This window comes from Mycetomoellerius zeteki, unplaced genomic scaffold, assembly GCF_001594055.1.
Source record: "Mycetomoellerius zeteki isolate Tzet28-1 unplaced genomic scaffold, Tzet1.0 scaffold61, whole genome shotgun sequence".
Lineage (NCBI taxonomy): Eukaryota > Metazoa > Arthropoda > Insecta > Hymenoptera > Formicidae > Mycetomoellerius > Mycetomoellerius zeteki.
The window spans coordinates 355,231-376,975 of record NW_017257621.1 but is presented as its reverse complement, the minus strand read 5'-3'; the positions used below and the strand labels follow the sequence as shown (position 1 = coordinate 376,975).

The following is a 21,745-nucleotide window of genomic DNA, read 5'->3' as shown; positions in this document are numbered from 1 at the left end:
CGTACATAACCATTGTGTCAACAAAATGTTAAATCAAGTATGTATATTTCGTGCACTTACTTGGCAAAAGTGCAAAAATATGATTTTAAAAATATTGAACACGTAAATACATTTAAGTCATAATAAATCTATAAATACTTAACAGTGATGTATAGACGTAAATAGCATATGCTACTTCTATTATAGTATAACTCAATGTATCCCACTGGAATTCATTGCGTTAGATGTATTAACAAAGTTACATACATTTGTGTTTTAATATTATTATCGTTGTTTATAGGCATGTGTTATAAATCGTAATAGTTTCTAATTGATTAACATTTTTCTCAAATAAATAAATGTTTAAATTAAATATAACAATCACAGATATCAATGCTTCACGAGATCTTCTCAAATACTACATACAATACACTTGCACCTTTTAATTAACACAAAAAAAGAAGAAAAAATAATTGGGAACACGATTTCAATGGGATACACCAGAATCAATAAATTCGACGAGTTCATTTTGGCTTAATGTTCGTAGCTAAGTAAATTAAGAGAACCTCATTAGTCATCTACACTTTAGTGTCCGTTGAGTTGACTAAAACATTCGAGATATTATAAATTGATCGTGTCCAACGTATGTGAATTTCTAGATGCGCTGTTGTCCTTTGGTGATGTTGTAGCAACATTAACCTGCTTCGTAACATTGTTCGTAAACGGCATAGAAAACTTAAAATCAGCACCATTTGGCAATTTGCGCATAATTTTTCCAGACGTGATGAGTCTGCCAAAACCTTCTTGATGAGCGAAGGCGTAGCCTGAGCGTAAAGATCGCCGTGTACGTCTCGTAGATGGGGTACGTAATATGTCTTGGCTTTGACGAGAACGTAGTTGTGCCAGTCTCTGCTTCAGTCTGACTCTGTCGGACAGTGTCGGTCTAACGTCCATGAAGAAGAATCGCCATGATAGTACTGGTATCACCAGAATTATACAGGATATCACTGTAGTGAACCAAAAGGTCGCTTCTGACATGGCCTGTAAACATAAATTACAAGTGTTGGAAACTACAATACAAGTGTTGCATATACTTGCGACAGAGAATATGAACAAGAATTTGTCATAATACATACCATCGTGAGACTGCCGACGTAACTACCACCTATGACGAAATTGTAAAAGTAATCTAAAATAAAATACCAGATGAGCGAGCCCCACACCATAATGTGGTTGAAAACTGTCCAATACGATGTGTCGAGAGCTATTTGAACAGTGACGACTATAACTAATATAGTGGCTACTACACTGCCCAGCAGCATGTGATCAGAAAGTACATAACCCTTGGGTGATACCCCGTCCTTGTATGTCCCTGTTGAAATACATAAGATACATAAGATATGTGTGTTTGCATAAATCTGCTTTAATTTAAGAATAGACATTAACATTCTTTTAACGGCTGTGTTTACACCGTGCATTTAGGCTGCGGCCTATACAATAGTCCTTGTTTATTCTGTAGGTTAAACAAAGACACCTATCGTATAGGTCACGGACTAAGCGCATGGTGTAAACATAGCCATTAAGTAGATATAAAATATTTACCGTAAGGTACTAAAAATAATACACAACTAGCATAAAAACCATGTAAAGCGCTCCAACAAAACTCCTTTTTGTTGAAGAGCAAATTTTGTAATCCTGGTGCGTATAGTTTCGGATACATTAAACTATTCTTATCGTTAACATCCTGATCGAAAATACCAACCGCCAAGACTGGTAATGAGGTATAAAATAAATTGTAGACGGAAATGTACATAGGATCAAATACAGTCTGTAAAAACAGAAATGCGGAAGATAATTATGCAACTTTAATTGTGCAGTACAATTTACATGCTATTTTCTACAATATATCAGAAAAATAATTAAATACATATTCAAAATCTCAACTTCGGAGCAAGCTCTTACAAAGGAAAATTATGAATAATATTCGCCTTTGAAACATCATATCTTCATTATGTTAATGTAATACGACAACGTGAAGTTTTTGAAGATCTTACCTGTGCGCTGAATCCGCAGAAGAAAGCAAACCAGATGTGGCAAAGGGTGAACGCGAAATTCTTGTAAAAAAAATACCTAAGGAATTTACTCATTCTGTAGTACGACCATCTGCCATGGACCAGAAGTAACCTCTCTAAAAATCTAAATTGTCCTATCGAATAGTCGGAGGCTAACACCGCCTGCAATCCTTCCTGCCCGCTGATACCAACACCAATATGGGCCGTCTTTATCATCGAGACGTCGTTGGCGCCGTCGCCAATCGCTAGTGTTACCGCAGATTTATTTTTCTTAATTAACTCAACGACCATCGCCTTTTGCAATGGCGTCACCCGACAACATATTACAGCTTTACCTGCAAGAAATTCGAGCTATTGAGTAATTGTTTCTAAACACGTGTGATCAATTTTGACTTACATTGACTGGACACTTCTAGAAAAAGTTGTTCCAGCTGCGGATGTAACGCGTGAACTAAAGAATGTCCGTTTATAACTACTGCAAATCCCGTTGACTGCTCCATCTCGTGTTCATCCTGTTCGTCCCTACTAGGATTGTATTCGGTATCACTGCTGTGCAGAGAAAATATGCTTTCAAGCAAAAGAATCTCTTCCCATATAAGATGATATCGCCCGCATTATTTACGCAATAATTCAACTCTAAAATTTATTTAGTTCACAATTATAACCAATACAATTATAGCAAAAATTGAACCGAAGATAATAAATCGTGATCATTAACGAAATGACAGGAAATTTTGAAATTATCTTCTCGCCATTAAGAAATGATGCACGTTAATTCTAAACGATACACAGTGCATTGTATTAATAACTATATACAAGAACGTGACACAAACATACCAGTTGTGTTAATGTTATCACTAAGATTAATTATTAAGCATACAGAAAGAGAAGGAGTGAGTATCAAGCATCATGGTAAATCTCAGTTATCTATAGCTATAATATTACTAAATCGTAGGATATTTCAGATATAACATATGCATATATCTGAAAAATATCTGAAGTCATTTAAAAAGGCAGATCTAATCTACCATTCTAGCCACATTGTTTTATTATAAAAAAGTAGAACTGATATTGATATTTTTGAGAAGAAGATAATTGGAAAAAGTGTGGAAGATAATTTTTTTGTAATGCTTTTTAAATACAGAAGGTATAAATACTATCATATGCATGCAGATCATTATTCCAAAGTCGGATTTCGCGAAGGATAAATAGAAAAAATGGGATATGTACAAACCAATGCACGTACGAAGAATTAAGCTACTAGCAAAATACAATTCGTTGCATTCTTGTATCATCCGAAATACCTCTATACTCTATGTAAAAACGTTTTTTCATTCTTATGAAATAATTTTAATTTGAACTGCGTTGCGAGATTCGCTAGCTTGAATATAAAGCTTACGAGTTCTCTCTAATTAAATATGATAAGTTCTTAGGCAAGACTATATAGACATAGAAAGCATTACATGAAACATAGTGCCACATTCAGTGTGAGAGATAGTTTTCCTTTCCTTTCTTAACAAGAATGCGTTAATTAGAATCAGCAATAGAAGAAATTGATAGGTTGTACTCCGTCTCTTTCATGTGCCTGACCTTTCCTTGTCCCACCTGAATGTGACAATGGAGAGAGTTGGCCGTTTTTGTTGGGTCGAGGCCATCTTAATGGTATCCAAATATCGCATTAATTGCGACTCCACGCTATCGTAAGTTGTGCCGTCTACCACAAAGACATCCGTGAGGTCATCCGTCAATAACTGACATGAGTATCCAATGTTGATAGCTGTCTCTGTACGAATAAAAAAGTTTGACGTGAAAATGTTATTCTACAAATACAAACAAGTTTTTTCGTTATTTACTTATCATATTTATATACTTTTTAACTTGCCTTGTTTGTCACCAGTTAACACCCAAAGTTTGATACCAGCGAGGCTCAGATTGGCGATAGTCTGAGGTACACCGTCTTGTAATTTATCTTCGATGGCAGTAGCACCCAATAACGACATATCTTTCTCTATCTCTTCGTAAATCGCATCCAGCTTATCATCTCTATTCTCTTGGCTTAATGCCGCTTCCTGATGTCGTTGCTTCCAATTATTGAAAAAACTTTCGTCCAAATCTCTTACAGAAAGGCACAGTGTTCTTAAGCCTTCACTTGCGAACTTATTTAGATGATCCAATGTTTTTGCCATTATCTCTTCACTATCCTTTTTTAATCGCTCATAAATAACGTTATCTGCTCCTTTGCAATACAATCGGAGTTGTCCGTCTTTTCTTAAAATTACAGACATCCTCTTTCGCACATTATTAAAATCCAGAATACAGAGAAGTTCATATATCTCTTTCTTTCCCATTACTTCAATCGTTATACTGTTGGGCGATCTCTCTTTGAAAACAAAACCAAAGTTTCTAGCTGCAGATACTAAGGCAGCCTCATCGGGCGATTGTGCTTGGTATTCAATCTTGCCGTGTTTTTCTTCCGGCATAACAGTATGGCAAAGTGCTAGCAGTCTGAAAAAACTGTGGACGTCCTGATTTTCCCGTCTCACGGCTTCGAGCAGCGCGGGATCGTAGAATTTGAAATCTGGTTCGTAGTCCTTGTTAAATGAGAAATCCAAGGGTGGCATTGTCTGTAAAATGTACGATGATTTTTCAAAAACTTCGCACTTTGTTGGCGTACCAGGTTAATGTGGAAGAAAGTTAATCTTATTAATCGTATTAATTTGCAGAGATCGAGAAATCTGCTGTTATTGAAAAAGAAAGGTAAGAAAGCTAAACGGAAAGCTAGATTATCTGAATAATGTACCTTGTTTCCATAAAAATAGATTTGATGGAAGACCTGGATTATATACTAGTAGTTGTAATTTTGTCAAAGTATACATTATAAGAAAATAGTTATGGAAGAAATTAGGTTTAATAGTGCGTTTGTGTGATATAAGTGTAGCTTATTTATTTAGTTTATAGCATAATATAAAGTTTTAACAAGCACAAACACTACGAATACAGTTATTGAGCGTAATAAAGATAACAGAAATGTTTCTATTACTTATAATATTATATATGATAAGTTACGAATACAACGCTAAACAGATAATAATGAATATGATATATACGATTCGAACAACAACAGGATATACAAATAAAAGCGATAGCGTGTACAAATTGGTGACAAGAGGTGCTAATTATCAGCATGCGTACTGAAGACTTGTGTGGAATCTTTGGGCTGCCGTTGATGCCGGGTTCCGGTGTTGTATTAGACACTCTGTCTGCTTGTTCCAGAAGCCTTACATTCGGTCTCTCTTCTTCTGCATCGTCGCCGTTGGAACAGCTCTGTCCGTCTACATGCAGCACACACATGCTAAAGGGATGTGTATGAAATTTCTTGCAAAGATACGACCACAAATCGAGATCATATTTATATGTAACTGAAGAGAATTATCATGTATGATTAAAAAAGGAATCACGTTACTACATATAAACATTCAGGAATATTCAACAAATCACATATGGATATAATAATATGCAAGGATGTTTTTAATGCTAATTGCATATTAATATGGACAAGTTTTTTAACATGTTTTGCTGAACGATTGCAAGAAGAAAAATACAGACGTTTCTATAATCTTTTACTTACATGATCATCGTTTATCAGCTTTAATTCATAATAAAATGTAGCATAGATTGTTAATAAAAAAAATATAACATATAAAATATAACATATAAAATGTAAAAATGCAATATGTAACCTCTCTATACAATAACAAAAAATTTTCAGCGGAAGCATGAGAATATTATATTTTTTCACGCAACATTAAAAGCACAGCTAATATAATACGGATAACGTATTTATTTTATTTTAAACAATATGTACAACTTTGTAATAATGTGAAAATTTATGTTGTAGCACATACCCTGTCGCCGGCATCGAGTCAGGAATCTTCGCATCAATGAAAGAACGACTCACCTCGCTCAAATCGATGACCTCGCCGGTAACTTCATCAATGACGTCGCCGTAACACTTGCCCGCCACAGAACACTTATTGAAAGTCATTATATTCTGCGTCAACGTCCCGGTTTTGTCGGAGAATATGTATTCTATTTGGCCTAGCTCCTCATTTAACGTAGTAGTCCTTGCTTTAGCGTGTGTTTTCGTGGGCGCGTAGTACATTTCTTCGTCCCAATTTATTAAAAATGACTGAACAAATCGAATAACTTCGACACTCACATATAAACTGATCGGTACCACTGTGTTCAATACGATAGAGTACGAAAAGAACACGAGTAGGGCAATCACTGTGGCACCGGTAATGGGCTCGCTCGGCACTAACGAGTCCCAAGGTAGGTACGCCTGGAAATAACGACCCACAAGGCTTTCCCAAATACCACAGCCGACCATACAGAACAGACATAAGGAAAGTAAAAAAAACACTATTCCGATGATAAGAAGATTCAGTAGTCTATCTATAGAGGTCCTCTTAAATTTGGTCTTCCCTGAGTTTTGCATCAGTTTGGTATCCTTGCCCGCAAAGATCACCATGCCATAGCACCACTGCGTATTCCTAAGCACGCAGCCCCGTAAAATAATCTTGTCGTTATCCAATGCGTACCTGCAATTAGTTGCGAAATATTATGATGTGACATCGGTATCGCTGATAACTAGTGAAATTAATGCAGCAAAGCAAGAGCTTTGCATATTTTTAGCTTCTGCAAGAAGCCGTAGCATTAAAATATTTTGTTTTTTACCTGGCTCTCGCTCTGCTCTATTTATAATATTAATCTTACTTTTTTCCTCTCCATGTTAGTGTTCCATCGAATTTATTTAATAAATTATTGGGGGTTTCGCAAACAATCTCTCCATCGAACTGGCCGATCAATTCGTGATTATCCATCATCTCGGCAGTTTCGGGCAGGCACTGACGACACTTTAAATTCGTCTCCCTATACAAATTTTATAGATTGTATTCACATACCCGTTTAAAACGTATAATTGTGTGTGAATGACTTTTATAATATAAAAAGGTACCCGTCCAATTCTGCTGTTTCGATGTAACAGAGGCCATTCGGTTCGCTCGTCGTTAGCAGTAGAACATCCGCTGCGACAAACTGATCGTTCTCCATTCTGATTACGTCGCCTACTTGAACCTGCGACCATTTTTCCTCACGAAGATTAGTACCCCGCAATGTTCGGGATTTTCTATTATTTACTTGAGAGTCGTTGCTATGCCGTTGCTGAAAGTTATATTGAATTATTAGTTTTTTCACGGACCACATTCTGCTTTTTGTATAAAATCTTTGTATATGTATATATTATAAAGTCTATCTTATTTAAATATCTTTCTAAAAGACATGACATTTAATTTTATATATTTAGTTTGATATAGTATATTAGTAGTTTTTATTAAAATGTAGGAAAAAATAATAAGATCATAGGATACTTACAAAGTCGTCATAGGCATCTTTGACGGCAGTGAGCGTGAGTACCCCTATAAGCGGTATGGCTGTAGTGATAGGAGTTAAAGAAGATATGGCGGGGATCATCTGAAGCACCAACAGGCATAGAAAGTAAAAGTTAGCGAGCCGCTGAAATTGCTCGAACAAATTCAATGGTAGGAACGTCAGAACCGAATACTTGGACGTCTTGATGTAATTATTCTGCAAATCAACAGAAATACGTATATATATCCGTTGTATATTAAATTTCTAACAATATTTCATTCCTTTAACTTTTTAAATTTAAATTTAGTAACATTTAAAGTACAAAGATGGGTTTTGTCTTACCGCATAATTAAACTGTGAGTTGTACTCGCGATTATTGGCGCGAATTCGCCTCTCTGTTTCTGTAAAAATAATACAATAAATGTGTGAAACATTTATTGTGTATCTCTGTATATTGATATCTATTATAGTATATACAGGATGTCCATTTTAAATAATGCATTAAGATTTCTCGGAAACTATGGTAGATACGGAAAAATGTTTCAAACAAAAATTGTGTGGTTCGGAGGGGGACATAAGAAGGTACCATTGATTTGACCTTGGGTGGCATTATCAAGGCCAGGTCAAGGTCACATCGATTTTTTAAAATGAAACCCCCTATTTTTCATTACATTTTCTTGTAGCTCACCTCGAGAGCTTTTCAAAACACTATGATAAAATATTTTTCCATAAGTATTTTTCGAGTTATAAGGCTCGAAAGTTACAGTACTGTCGGCATTAGCATTACGCAAGTTGTCCGACCGATGTCTAAAACCTCTTGAATGTTGTTCAGAGTTACGTTCCAAAACGTCCTCTCCGAGGAAGATTTTATTCTATATGCTATAGTATACGTTACGTGTACTATATATTTCAAATAAATTTTCCTCGCAAAGGAAGTTTTGGAACGTAGCCCAGGATCATGTTCTGAACAACATTTGTTAAGATCAAGGCCATTGGAGATTATTCCTCTTATCTTCATTTTTGCACTAAAAATTCATTTTTATGTAAAAATGAAAATAAGAGCTACAACCTCCAATGGCCTTGATCTTGACAAATGTTATCCAGGACATGATCCTGAACAACATTCAAGAGGTTTTAGCCGTCGGTCAGACAACTTGCGTAATGCTAATGCCCGCTGTACTGTAACTTTCGAGCCTTATAATTCGAAAAATACTTAATGGAAAAATATTTTATTATAGTGTTTCGAAAAGCTCTCGAAGTAAGCTACAAGAATGTAATGAAAAATAGGGGGTTTCATTTTAAAAAATCGACGTGACCTTGACCTGGCCTTGATGATGTCACCCAAGGTCAAATCAATTATACCTTCTTATGTCCCCTTCCGAACCATACAACTTTTGTTCGAAACATTTTTCCGTATCTATCAGTTTTCGAGAAATCTTAATGCATTATTTAAAATGGGACACCCTGTGTGTGTGTGTGTATAAATGTAATCAATGATTCTCATTAGATTGTATGGTGGACTATTATATAATTCCTGTCATTTTCAGGTCGTATTCAGAAAATACGGGATGTTGCAATATAAATAATTAAATACTAAAGAAGATAAACGACAAGATACTAAAGAAGATAAACGTTTTTTTACACAACAACTAGACCAACAAAATTATTTTAATCATCTATTATTTTCTATGTTTCGTATATTTGGTTAGACACATTGGGTAATACTAATAATGGCGGTACTGTAACTTTCAAGCCTTATAACTCGAAAAGTAATTAATGAAAATGAACTTTATTGTAGCGTTTTGAAAAGTTTTTGACATCGGCTGTTAAATTCTGGTATCAAAAATAGGATGTCCAATTAAAAAAAATCGATGTGATCTTGACTCGATATTGGCAACGCCTCCCAAGGCCAAACTGATATATATAAAATCATTAATAGATTTTTTTAAATTCTACAATTTTTGTCTAAAACATTTTTCTTAAAAATGCATACTTTCCGAGATATTCAGCCGGCTCGATATTTTTGATGGGCACTGTATATAAGTTTTGACAAAGCGCTAGCGTGTAGATAGAGCGGACTAAACTGAGTCGAAAAGTCCTCTTTCATTTTGAAATTTTCGCAATATTTAACAAGATTTTAATTATCAAAAATTGCCGAATATTGGTTTTCAATAATTATTTACTCAAATACTATTAACTTTACAGAAAAATAGCAAGAGACAAAAATTATTTATTTTTTTCTCATAGAGCTCTAAGAATGTTTCCAGAATTTTTGTTCTCACCATGTGTAATAAAGTTACATTACGATATTTCATTTTTGAGAATTAATTATTAACGCTTCCATATATACGCTATCCATGCTCATATGCGTAAGTAATTGTCGTCGGAACAATAATATATATGAAAAGATGTCTTAAGTAAAATTTGGATTTTCTATATACCTTATAACTGTATATATGTATTCAGATTTTAAAAAATGTAATAATTTTTAAAATATATACATAATTTGTAATTAATTCTTTGACATTTAATTTCTTCCATGAAGAAAAATTAAAGACAATTTTATTCCAAATTCATTCCCTTATAATAAAATTATTGTATAAAATTAAATCTCTCTCTCTCTCTCTCTCTCTCTCTCTTTGAAGAATGAATTAAAAAAAACTCATTTAAAAATATTATACTTTTTTTAAATTTATTAATTTGCTCAAAAATATTTTTGAGCAAATTAATAAATTTTATCAACATGCTATATTTATCTTATAATCGAAAGTGCATTGAATTATTGGAAAATGTCACGTCTGAAAAATTTGTGATATGTAATGACATAAAATATAACCTTCTAAAAGTACGTATCAGAGTCGTGACATATTTTTCAAAGATAATATTGGAAGATGTTACAAAGCTGCTTTTCTGCTGAAAGTCACTGATAAAAGAGATTAGATAATAACTGGACGGTAATTTATGATATAAGTTTATGTATACATTCAAGATAAGTATAATAAATGGACAGTATAAGAATATTCACGTAGCAGTTTTACGTTCAGTCGATGCAGTAGTTCTGTCATAATCATATTTGTGCAATTTGTTAAATTGTTTTTATATTACGATTCAAAGCAAAGTTTAATTTTTGGAAATGATTGTTAATCCGCTTAATGTTGTTAGACTTTTATTAGTATCTATAAGTTCAATATATCTAACAGAAACACCAGTAACTAAAGCAGAAATAGAATTAAAAGAAAATATACAAAAATTATTGCTAGATAGCATTTTTCATTATAATGGGTTGGAAGTAACGGAAAAATTATTTCAATTATCAAGAACCTTATAAACTATATAATTCTGAAATATTATTAAATATAATTGAAGATGATGAAGAAGCATGGAGTGAAGATAATTTAAATTCTCACCCTCCATGTTCAAATGATGACGCAGACTTTGATAGTTCTTATAAAAGATGAGCTGTTGAGTATTGGCGGAATTGGAACATTAATGAAAAAAATAAAAACAAAAGGAATCATCCGCTAAAATCAGTACAAAATAAATTTAGAAGAGTTTCATCTGAACATCAATTAAGACGATGGGAAGAATAATTACATTCAGGTGGAAATCGTATAGAAAAATTATATTACATCTCCAAATTTACACCTGATAAATTTACTGCAGCTGTTGAATCAGGATTCATAGTTCATGATATCGATCTACAAAAGTGGACTTTACAAGCTCAAGAAGAAATAGAAAATTTAAATCCTATATTTAAAGCATCTCACAGTTGGGTATCAAGATTCAAAAAGTCCCACTGAATTATTTCGAGAAAAATTACGAAATTTGTAACTAGAAGAACAATAGAAGATTCCGTTCAGTTGAAAAATACAGCTAATGATTTTCTGAAAACAGTGAAACCACTTATCGAACAATTCGGATCTGAAAATGTTTTTAATTCTGATCAAAATGGTTTCTAATTGGAAATTCATTCTGGAAAGTCATTGTTTAATCAAGGAGTAAAGAAAGTAGAGTGTGTTGTGCAATCTATATCATCAACAACACATTCATACACTATACAACTAATAATATCGTGTAATGGAAATTTGCCGTGATACCCTTATTTATTGTATTAATAAAAGAAACTAATGGTATATTTGGACCGAGAGTACAAGAAACCTTATGTACATCAATAAATGTTATTGTAAAAGCATTGAAATCTGGTAAAATGACTTCAGGTAATTAAATAAATTTCCTTTTACAATACATTTTCAGATACCGTTTTACTATTAAAAAGTAAATATAAATTTGCATAATCGAAATAATATAATGATAAGTCTCATTTCTATGATATATTTTATATTTTATTTAAGAATCTCATAACAGTCATAAAATAGTTATTAATTTAATATTTATATTTCTTACAGATCATTTTAAAATGTGGTTAGATTATTTTCCAAACATTGATTCTAATAGCGTTCTTCTTATCGATTCATGAATTGAACATTGTCCCAATATTATTTCAGATTTAACACCTGAAGAAAAATATATTACTACTATGATTATACCAAAAGGCACTACAGGGAAAATATAACCATTAGATGTTTATGGATTTAGAATTTGAAAAAATTTTGCTAAAAGATTTTCAGATACTGTTTTATTATTGGAAAATAATATAAATTAACATGAACGAAATAATATAATAAAATTACAATCTCTGATACGTAATCAATTGTCATCCCCGCGATATCACAACTTATTTAAATATTCGTGATTTAAAAGTAGTTATAACAAACGAAAGACCAGAAGCATTTGAAAATCCAGTAGAATTTAGTTTTGACAAAAGTTCAACACATGATATCGAAGGTTGCAGTAATATAGCTGTAGTAAAATGTTCATGGTGCAAAAAGTCATGTTTAAAACATTTTTTCATCGAGTATCATTATTGTAATGAGTATAATGAGTAAACGATACAAAATATAAATTTATTGCGTATAAACATTTAGAAATTATTTCATTATTAAATACGTTTAGAAATTATTACGTAAACGACAAGTAAAATAAGATACTAAAACGTAAAACTGAAAATAACTTTAAGAGAATAATCTTAAGATATTATAAGGAAGTATATATAATGTACAGAGATGAATAAAAAAGTTTTACTCACTTTAAGGAGAAATAATAACTTTAAGGAAAAAAAATTATTATAACTCTTAACATTATTTATAATTTGTAATGTTACAAATATCAATTATATTAATTTCCTTATTCGTTGATTTATGTATTTCATTGTTCTGACGACAATTACGCATATGAGCATGGATAGCGTATATACGGAAGCGTTAATAATTAATTCTCGAAAATGAAATGTCGTAATGTAACTTTATTACACATGGTTGAATTCGTAAAAAAAAAATCTTTAATTTGGTTAAAAAAAAATGAAAATTTAAGAAAATTATGGGTGGTGGAGGTATTTTGTTAAACAAAAAAATAACAAATTTTTTTTTCCTTTATAACTTTAAAGTACTCTTGAAACCATACAATTTTTGTTTAAAAAACTTTTTTCTGTTTTTTATACTTCTGACGATATTCGTTTCAAAAGAAAAACTGTTTTTTTCAAAGGGGTGTTTCACCTCTTAAACATGAATTAGCGCACGTATAAAAAAATACGTGTCTCTCTTAGATTTACGTGTTTTACAACATATTTCATGGAGAATCAAATTGGTTTCAGACAGTTGTGGAACTTCCCTTGTTAGTTTAGTCCGTTTTATCTACACACGAGCGCTTTGTCAAAACTTACCGGACACTCTGTATATACACAGGGTGTATCTGATATTAAATAATTCCCACTAATCATACAGTGCAATTCCTAATAAAAAACTGAATCGAAAAGTCCTGTACCATTTTGCAATTTTTGTAATAGTTAACGAGATATAATTTCCAAAAATTGTTGAATAAACGGATAAAATCGATGTATAAGACAATTTTGATGAGATATCTTTCAGTGTTTTTTGTGAAATATCTTGAAGATATTTCTTAAAGAACTCATAAAGATATCTTAAAGTTGATTTATACGTCGATTTTAGACATTTTGCTCATTAGGTGATTTAAAAAAAATATTGCGAAAATTGTAAAATAGTAGAGGACTTTTCGACTCAGTTTTTTTCAGGAATAGCGCTATATGATTAATGGGCGTGATGATTATTTCAAATACACACTGTATATATGTATATATATATATATTATATATACTACATATATTGTAGATACATGATTATTTCAGATACACCCTGTACACACGCACGCACACACACACACACACATACACACGTTGCAGCAGTTCCACATAACTGGATAAACTATTAAATGTTGGCTCGTCATATGAATTGTGGCAAAGTCCAATGCTGGCATTACCACGAAGAACGATCGAATCGATCCTTGAGTAGCAGGCACACCCCACCGTCACGTGTTCATGAAAACTACGTGGGTGTTGGGTATTTCGTTTTGCTTATTTATGGAATTTAATAAGTCATTCGAGTGTCCAAGGTACGGAGCCTTGGTCAGTCATACAAAGTATGTAAGTCGCTGAAATTTGCATGACACCTAAAATTAGTAACATTGATCGCCGTATCCAGTGCGTAAGTTTGTATCTGCACTATTGTTTGCAATGGATTTCGACCAAAATAAAAAATAACAAACATAAATGCGATATGTCAGTTAAATGGAACGTGCGCGCGATCGGTGTTAAATCGTAACTATGTCAATGAAACTCGCGTTTATTCTTCCCAATAATGCAAAATAAAATACATGATAGCGTATTTTTATATGTTTTGATATTATATCAATTTATTCGTATTTTTTATTAAATATCATAAAATGTTATCGCTGAGCATGAGTAAAAAAAATTGTCATATCGACATGTATCGTGACTGATTAAGTATATCTGCCTTGACAGATATCAAATATAAGTGCATATCGCAACCGTCCGGAACTTTGACTCGAGTCAGCGATGCAACTCCCAGGGAAAACTATTCGATGATCTCGTTCGTGGGAACTCACCACTGGAGAAGAAGGACGTGCTACGACCAATGCACTCGGTGGCGGGTGGTGAATTCGGTGGCGCCGACGAGGAGGACGACGCGGCGGTAGCGGAGCGGTATCTAGTGCCTTTCCAAATCACTAGCTTGCCCAGCACCGTCAGCAGAGACTCTCGCAAGGTGTTGTGCCGGCTACCGCCGCCCAGGCTGCTAGATGAGTCCCTCTTCGAGCACTCGCCCACCGCTTCCACCTCATCGGACGACGAAGCGAGAACGAGCGCGTGCGACCGCTGCAGACCGCTGCCAGTCGTCACCTCCAGCTGTGGTTGCTGCAGTTGCAACTGCTGCTTGTTCCGCTGCGTTTTCCGTCGCTTCTTTCGCTTCCTGCGATTGTTACCACCGCCATCATCGTCTTCCTCGGCCTCCTGCGTCGAGTACCTGCGCTGCCCGCCTGCTTCGCTGCTCCTGGACGCTGTCGTTGTCCTTGCACTACCCCGACGCGTCGTCGCATCCGTCGACTCGATCTCGCCGTCGCAGTCCTTCACCTTTTGGTCGCGCGACATATAAACGCTTACGTTACTTGACTCACGTTCAAGGGCAGGTAGGAACGATCGGTCGAGGACACACCGTTTGGCACGAGAGATGCGCTTTTTCGTTTTATTGTTTACGATCATGGGCGAGAGCAAGAATTCTCATTGATCGCGATGCGCGTCAGAAAACATCGAATGAAGGATAAAGAAACAAGCTAAAGGTGCAATCAAAGATTAGTGCCAAGGATGTGCAAAGATTTTATTTTGTTAATATAGAATTGCCAAAAAAAAGCCAAAAAATTAGCAAATTCTTCAAAATTTGTGTTAAGAATAGATGTGGCATTTCATGAAACATTCTATCTATATGTTATTACTAATAACATATTAGCTAGGCGATTCTACTTACTGATGACTGTTCGATTTAATATTTTCCAAGCATAAAATAGGATTAAAATAGGCGCCATTATCTGCTTCTGCAGATCTTGTTTGTTAATGCTTAAAAATAAATCGACCACTTTGGGAAGCCTCGCGGGACTTCAGCGCCATCTCGTGATATTGCATTTTTATGAGTATTGCGTAAAGTGAAAAGCGTAAAATTGTCTATAAAGGAGATTTAAACCGATCTAAATCAATTAACTTTAGCTAATTAAGTCATGAATAATATACATAAATGCATATGTATATACGTTGTTACTTCATAACAAACGTGAAAATAAGAATAATTTTAGATTGATATAATGATTTTGCATTTACGCCTCAAGTCAAAAAGAAACTGTTGTTGCGATATATCTACTCTTCATAAGTATAAATATTGATTACACATTTCTGTGAAGCTAGCGCCATTTTCATAATTTCGATATAAGGAGGTAATCAGACTTATGTGGCCTAGTGCTCTGCACTTATATGCCCTGCTTACTCATTGTTTGTGGGTAATTATACAATAAATTCAACAAATAAAGCATGCATGCAAGTTGTTCGTTCTAACTCGATTGCATTAATTTATTGCTCAGTTTGTTTATTCTGTTATTGTTAGTAAAGCAAAATGCAGAACTTCGTGATCACAATGTAATATTTTTCTATTTTTATGCTAAGTTCAAAATTGAAAACTGTTATGTAGTAAGTAATTGCTTTCTATAATTATCAAGAGATTTATTTATAATATATATATATATGTGTGTGTATTTATAATAAAGTATTTATTTAGTTTATATTTTCGTTTATAAATGAGAGTGAAGCTGGCAGCCAGACTTAGCAGCCAGAACGCTCCAACCAGGGCCGAATAGGGTACTGGGGCCCAGAAATTAAAAATTAATAAAACGCATTGAAAACCTATTAAAAGTCAGTCACACATTTCAGGTGGCGCAAAAATAGTTAAAATAAGTAAGATTTAAAATAATCTGTCAGGGGGGGGTAACCATTATTGACAAAAAAATTAATTAACATTCAAATACTTACTATTCAGCAGCCCGCAATCGAACGCAAACCCGTAACGACTTGAAAAAAATCACACATACTCTACGAGACGAATACAAAACGATGACATCGCGATCTAACCGGTTAAGGACCTCGTTGTTTATTAAAAAAATTAAATAACATTTATTAACAATCTAGCAGCCAGACCAAACGCAAACTAGTAGCGACTTGAAAAAAATCACACATACTCTACGAGACGAGTACAAAACGATGACACCCCGATCTAATCGGTTAAGGACCCCGTTGTTTATAAAAAAAATTAAATAACATTTATTAACGACTTAGCAGCCAGACCAAACGCAAACTCGTAGCGACTTGAAAAAAATCACACATACTCTACGAGATGAGTACAAAACGATGACATCGCGATCTAACCGGTTAAAGACCTCGTTGTTAATTAAAAAAATTAAATAACATTTATTAACAATCTAGCAGCCAGACCAAACGCAAACTAGTAGCGACTTGAAAAAAATTACACATACTCTATGAGACGAGTACAAAACGATGACACCCCGATCTAACCGGTTAAGGACCCCATTGTTTATAAAAAAAATTAAATAACATTTATTAACAACTTAGCAGCCAGACCAAACGCAAACTCGTAGCGACTTGAAAAAAATCACACATACTCTACGAGACGAGTACAAAACGATGACATCGCGATCTAACCGGTTAAGGATCCCATTGTTAATAAAAAAAATTAATAATAAACAACGAGGTCCTTAACCGGTTAGATCGCAATGTCATCGTTTTGTACTCGTCTCATAGACTATGTGTGATTTTTTTCAAGTCGCTACGAGTTTGCGTTTGGTCTGGTTGCTAGACTGTTTGTAAACGTTATTTAATTTTTTTTATAAACAATGGGGTCCTTAACCGGTTAGATCGGGGTGTCATCGTTTTGTACTCGTCTCATAGAGTATGTGTAATTTTTTTCAAGTCGCTACTAGTTTGCGTTTGGTCTGGCTGCTAGATTGTTAATAAATGTTATTTAATTTTTTTAATTAACAACGAGGTCTTTAACCGGTTAGATCGCGATGTCATCGTTTTGTACTCATCTCGTAGAGTATGTGTGATTTTTTTCAAGTCGCTACGAGTTTGCGTTTGGTCTGGCTGCTAAGTCGTTAATAAATGTTATTTAATTTTTTTTATAAACAACGGGGTCCTTAACCGATTAGATCGGGGTGTCATCGTTTTGTACTCGTCTCGTAGAGTATGTGTGATTTTTTTCAAGTCGCTACTAGTTTGCGTTTGGTCTGGCTGCTAGATTGTTAATAAATGTTATTTAATTTTTTTAATAAACAACGAGGTCCTTAACCGGTTAGATCGCGATGTCATCGTTTTGTATTCGTCTCGTAGAGTATGTGTGATTTTTTTCAAGTCGTTACGGGTTTGCGTTCGATTGCGGGCTGCTGAATAGTAAGTATTTGAATGTTAATTAATTTTTTTGTCAATAATGGTTACCCCCCCCTGACAGATTATTTTAAATCTTACTTATTTTAACTATTTTTGCGCCACCTGAAATGTGTGACTGACTTTTAATAGGTTTTCAATGCGTTTTATTAATTTTTAATTTCTGGGCCTCAGTACCCTATTCGGCCCTGGTTGGAGCGTTCTGGCTGCTAAGTCTGGCTGCCAGCTTCACTCTCATCGTTTATAACCAAAAAGAGAAAAACTCTTTGTAAAGTAGAATCAACATCGTCAACCTCTAGGTTATACTGAATGTACACGCATCAATTGTAACGTTTTTTTTTTATTATTCCAAACCTGAATATTGTTATTCCAAACTGAATTCTAAGTCACCTACTAACTCGCCTGTTGAACATTGTGGAAATAAATCATTAAGTCAATTGTTTGAAAAACAATTCTTTGTGCATTCTTACATGTCGATAAACATGTCAGTATATCTTTTTTAATAATCTTATAAAAACGACATTGAATTATTTTATGTTTTATTTTTCTGACATTTTTCTATGAAAAAGTTATATATTTTTTTAATGTTCAGAAATGTTCCTTCTTTTGAATTTGATTATCAGTTTTTAATTTTGAAAAAAATTAGAAAAAAATCGCAAAGTTTAGGTAGGTCATACAAGGTCCAAATACCTCAATTGATAAATTTCTAATTTTATGGCACGGTTTTTCATTATCTGATTAACTTGTAGTTAACCTAATGTTTTATCCAATGGGCTTCATCTAAGACGATGTCATAAATGAAGCCCATTGGGTAAAACATTAGATTAAGCTTAATCACAAGTTAATCAGATAATGAAAAACCGGGCCTAACTGTTTTAGAAAAAGCTCTCATAATTAAGTATAAAAAATAGAAAATCCCTGAAACTCTTTTTCAAGCATCAGAAATTTTAAAAAGAAATCAGATCTTTGTTAATTGTAAAAAAATTTTGCAAATGATATACTGATTTCATGAAGGACGATTGCGCATCGTGTGTTCCACTTTGCCAGCAATTTACCATTCATGTAGGCCGCGTAAAATAAACCCCGAAGATCGCGGGTGTTCTAGAAAACGCGTGAAAACCAGCGCGGCGCATACAAGTATAGATCGTGCGGCATGCGTGCGTGAAAACATGTCACGGACAAAGCGAATAGAGACTTTTTCCGGTACTCGCGATAAAGCTTCAGGACGTCGATGAACATAAAGTTGAACGTCTATAAGAGCTTTATTGGCCGTTATAAGCTGCGACCGTGTGTCGCCGCATTTGATTTTTTTCTCTTCACGGATGACGTACGCGCGCGAGAAAGTGTATGTCAAAGTCTATGTTGATGATCAGTACTGTGATGCATGCCAAATTAGTTAAAATGCATACTCAGATAACATGCATGTCCAAAAAGGGGACATTAGACGTCTTACAAATGTCTTTAGGACATCTTTATGACATGATGTCTGTGAAAGACATCTTCATAACGTCGTCAGTACATTTTATGTCCACATTTCGGACATATTGTTCTCTGAATATATAATACATATAAGCGCAAATGGAAAACAACAAAAGATTCATATTTCATATTTTTATAATTCTAGAAAATAAAAATTCTAATCTTAAAAGTATAAAAATCTAATCATAATTATCTCTTTATTATTCTATATCTTGAATTATAAGAAATACATTTTTGATTCCATCTTTGTAGCATTCGCGTTTTTCATTTTAATTGTGTGAAATCGTATTGAAATTTTCTATAATAATACAAAATATGTACGGAGCTCGCTTGACCAAACTCTACGAATGTTTCGACCGACTGGCTCAAATGCTCCGATTTACTCTCGCAAGCTGGTTCTAAGCTACACGCGATGGCAATTCCACGTGTAACAAGATTAAACTTGCATTCGAGAAAGAGAATATCGATTAGTGAAGTTAAAACGTTTCACTCACTAAGGGATTATAGATTTAAAAAATTATTTTATTGTAAAGTACAAATATGCTTGTGTGTTTGAGTGTGTCTATATAATTTTAGCTTTACATTTTATATAAGTATTATACTTTGTCTAGGTGAGAATTCGCGTGCATATAATTTCCATAAAATATTTACGAGTAGATATATCGCCTTGATAAGACTAATCAATTATCTTCAAGAGCTTTTTCCCTGTTTGCACAAGTATATGAATGTCGAGTATGAATAATACAACCGCCATGGGAATAAAAAATGAATAAGGATAGAAATGCGTCTGTGTTAATCGAAAAACTTGACAAATCTATATGCTTCGCGATAATAGCTCATTCGCACCGATAAAGTCACATTCAAAGCGCATTACTTGTCAAACGGTACACGGACTAGCGAACGGAAGTCCATTGCATAATATCGAAAATCGCGTAACTCTTCAGTCTCGCAAGCTGGTTCTAAGCTACACTCTCGTTGTTGTGTACTCACAGGAAGTCAAATTGTTTTTCCGAACAGTTTTCGACTCGATATCGAACGAAATTAAAACGCATATTTTGTGCGTTATATCAACATAAAAAAAGCCGAATTTTATACATACATATTATTATGTGATTGTAAAAGGAAAAAATTATGTTCAATAGAAATAATTTTTTAATGTTTTTGAAAAAATCTAACTTGCGCATATCTACTGGAGAGCATACTTAGCTTCTTATTATGTTATGCAATAGGCAACATTGTAACTGTGATTAAGCTGCAGTGCACTATTATTGCCAGATACTTAAGTTATGTAACCATAAAATTAGACGTAAGATCTTGCTTGCTAATATAAGCTTGCAGGTCATACACAAGACAATCTGTTTTTATGAGAAATGTCGTGTCATCTATATTTAATTAAAAACTTAAACAATACAGATTGATTGCTGTTAATATAAAAAAAATCTTAAAGATCTAAAATAATATATTTAAAGAATGCTCTGCTTGTTTTCTAAATTGTTTCAATGAAAAGGAAAATTCCAGGAGATTTCTCCTTAAATCGGAAACGTCACATAAAACGGCAACGAGATGTTAAGCAATTACTTCGTCTGGATAGATACGTGGATTAAAATCTCGCCGGTGATCGCTCGGCAATATAATCGTCGAGTATTCCGTATTTTCTCGAGTACGGTCTCCTTGTTAACGGAGACATAATCGCTTCTTTTCACGACGGGTATTTCGCGCGACTTCCGTTCGTCGCATCCTCGAGAGGGGTTGAGGACTCACCTCGAAGACCTCGAGTTCCAGCGTGTCGACCTCGACGCTCATCGTCTATCCTACGCAAATTATAAACCCTCTATAAGGCCAACCTCTTCTGCCACCTTCTGGCACCTGAGCCACGCTGCCGCTGGTGGAGAGACGACGACCTCGTCCTCCCCCCCGCTTCGCGCTTCGTCTCTTACATAGTTCTTCCACCTGGGGGCCACCACCGTCTTCTCGTCCCCGTCGATCATCGCGGGGCCGCATTAGTCCAGCAGTTGACACCTCACGATCCAAATTCTGCCGTATCTGGTCACCGCACCACCACCGTTCCTACCACTCGACTGCCTCTCGTTCTGATGACCCGACTGACTCGGTTGTCCAATCGACATTCTCCCGTAGGGTCCGAACATCCGACGCGCCGTTCTCGATGCTGTGTACAATCCAAGCGTACATCTTTCATCCGATAGAGCGAGTGCAATTGTTCGCCATCGTGATAAGTAATCGTGAGGAAATCTCGCTGAGACTTATCTCGGTGTTTCAAACGAATCACGAAAATTTCGATTCACAAAGATTTTACTTTTTGCAAAACACGATAGACGTTCTTTCCGCGACACAGCTT

General features: G+C 34.4%; 1 protein-coding gene across 4 annotated transcripts; it reads right to left on the bottom strand.

Moving 5' to 3' along the window:
* Positions 1-119: 119 nt before the first annotated feature.
* On the bottom strand, positions 120-21,741 carry LOC108728343 (ATPase phospholipid transporting 8B). Of its 4 annotated transcripts, none has more exons than XM_018456845.1 (14): positions 21,234-21,741; positions 14,520-15,042; positions 7,824-7,882; positions 7,485-7,697; positions 7,069-7,274; positions 6,828-6,983; positions 6,010-6,652; positions 3,934-4,675; positions 3,642-3,834; positions 2,449-2,600; positions 2,034-2,386; positions 1,582-1,807; positions 1,116-1,351; positions 120-1,020 (listed from the first exon to the last, which is right to left on the bottom strand). In XM_018456845.1, exons 1-14 carry the CDS (start codon positions 21,375-21,377, stop codon positions 601-603), a joined length of 4,266 nt encoding a protein of 1,421 aa, XP_018312347.1. In that variant the 5' UTR covers positions 21,378-21,741; the 3' UTR covers positions 120-600. The 4 variants fall into 4 exon arrangements, with proteins under 4 accessions (XP_018312347.1, XP_018312348.1, XP_018312349.1 ...); XM_018456846.1 differs by having other exon boundaries at positions 2,449-2,597; XM_018456847.1 differs by having other exon boundaries at positions 3,657-3,834.
* Positions 21,742-21,745: the final 4 nt, after the last annotated feature.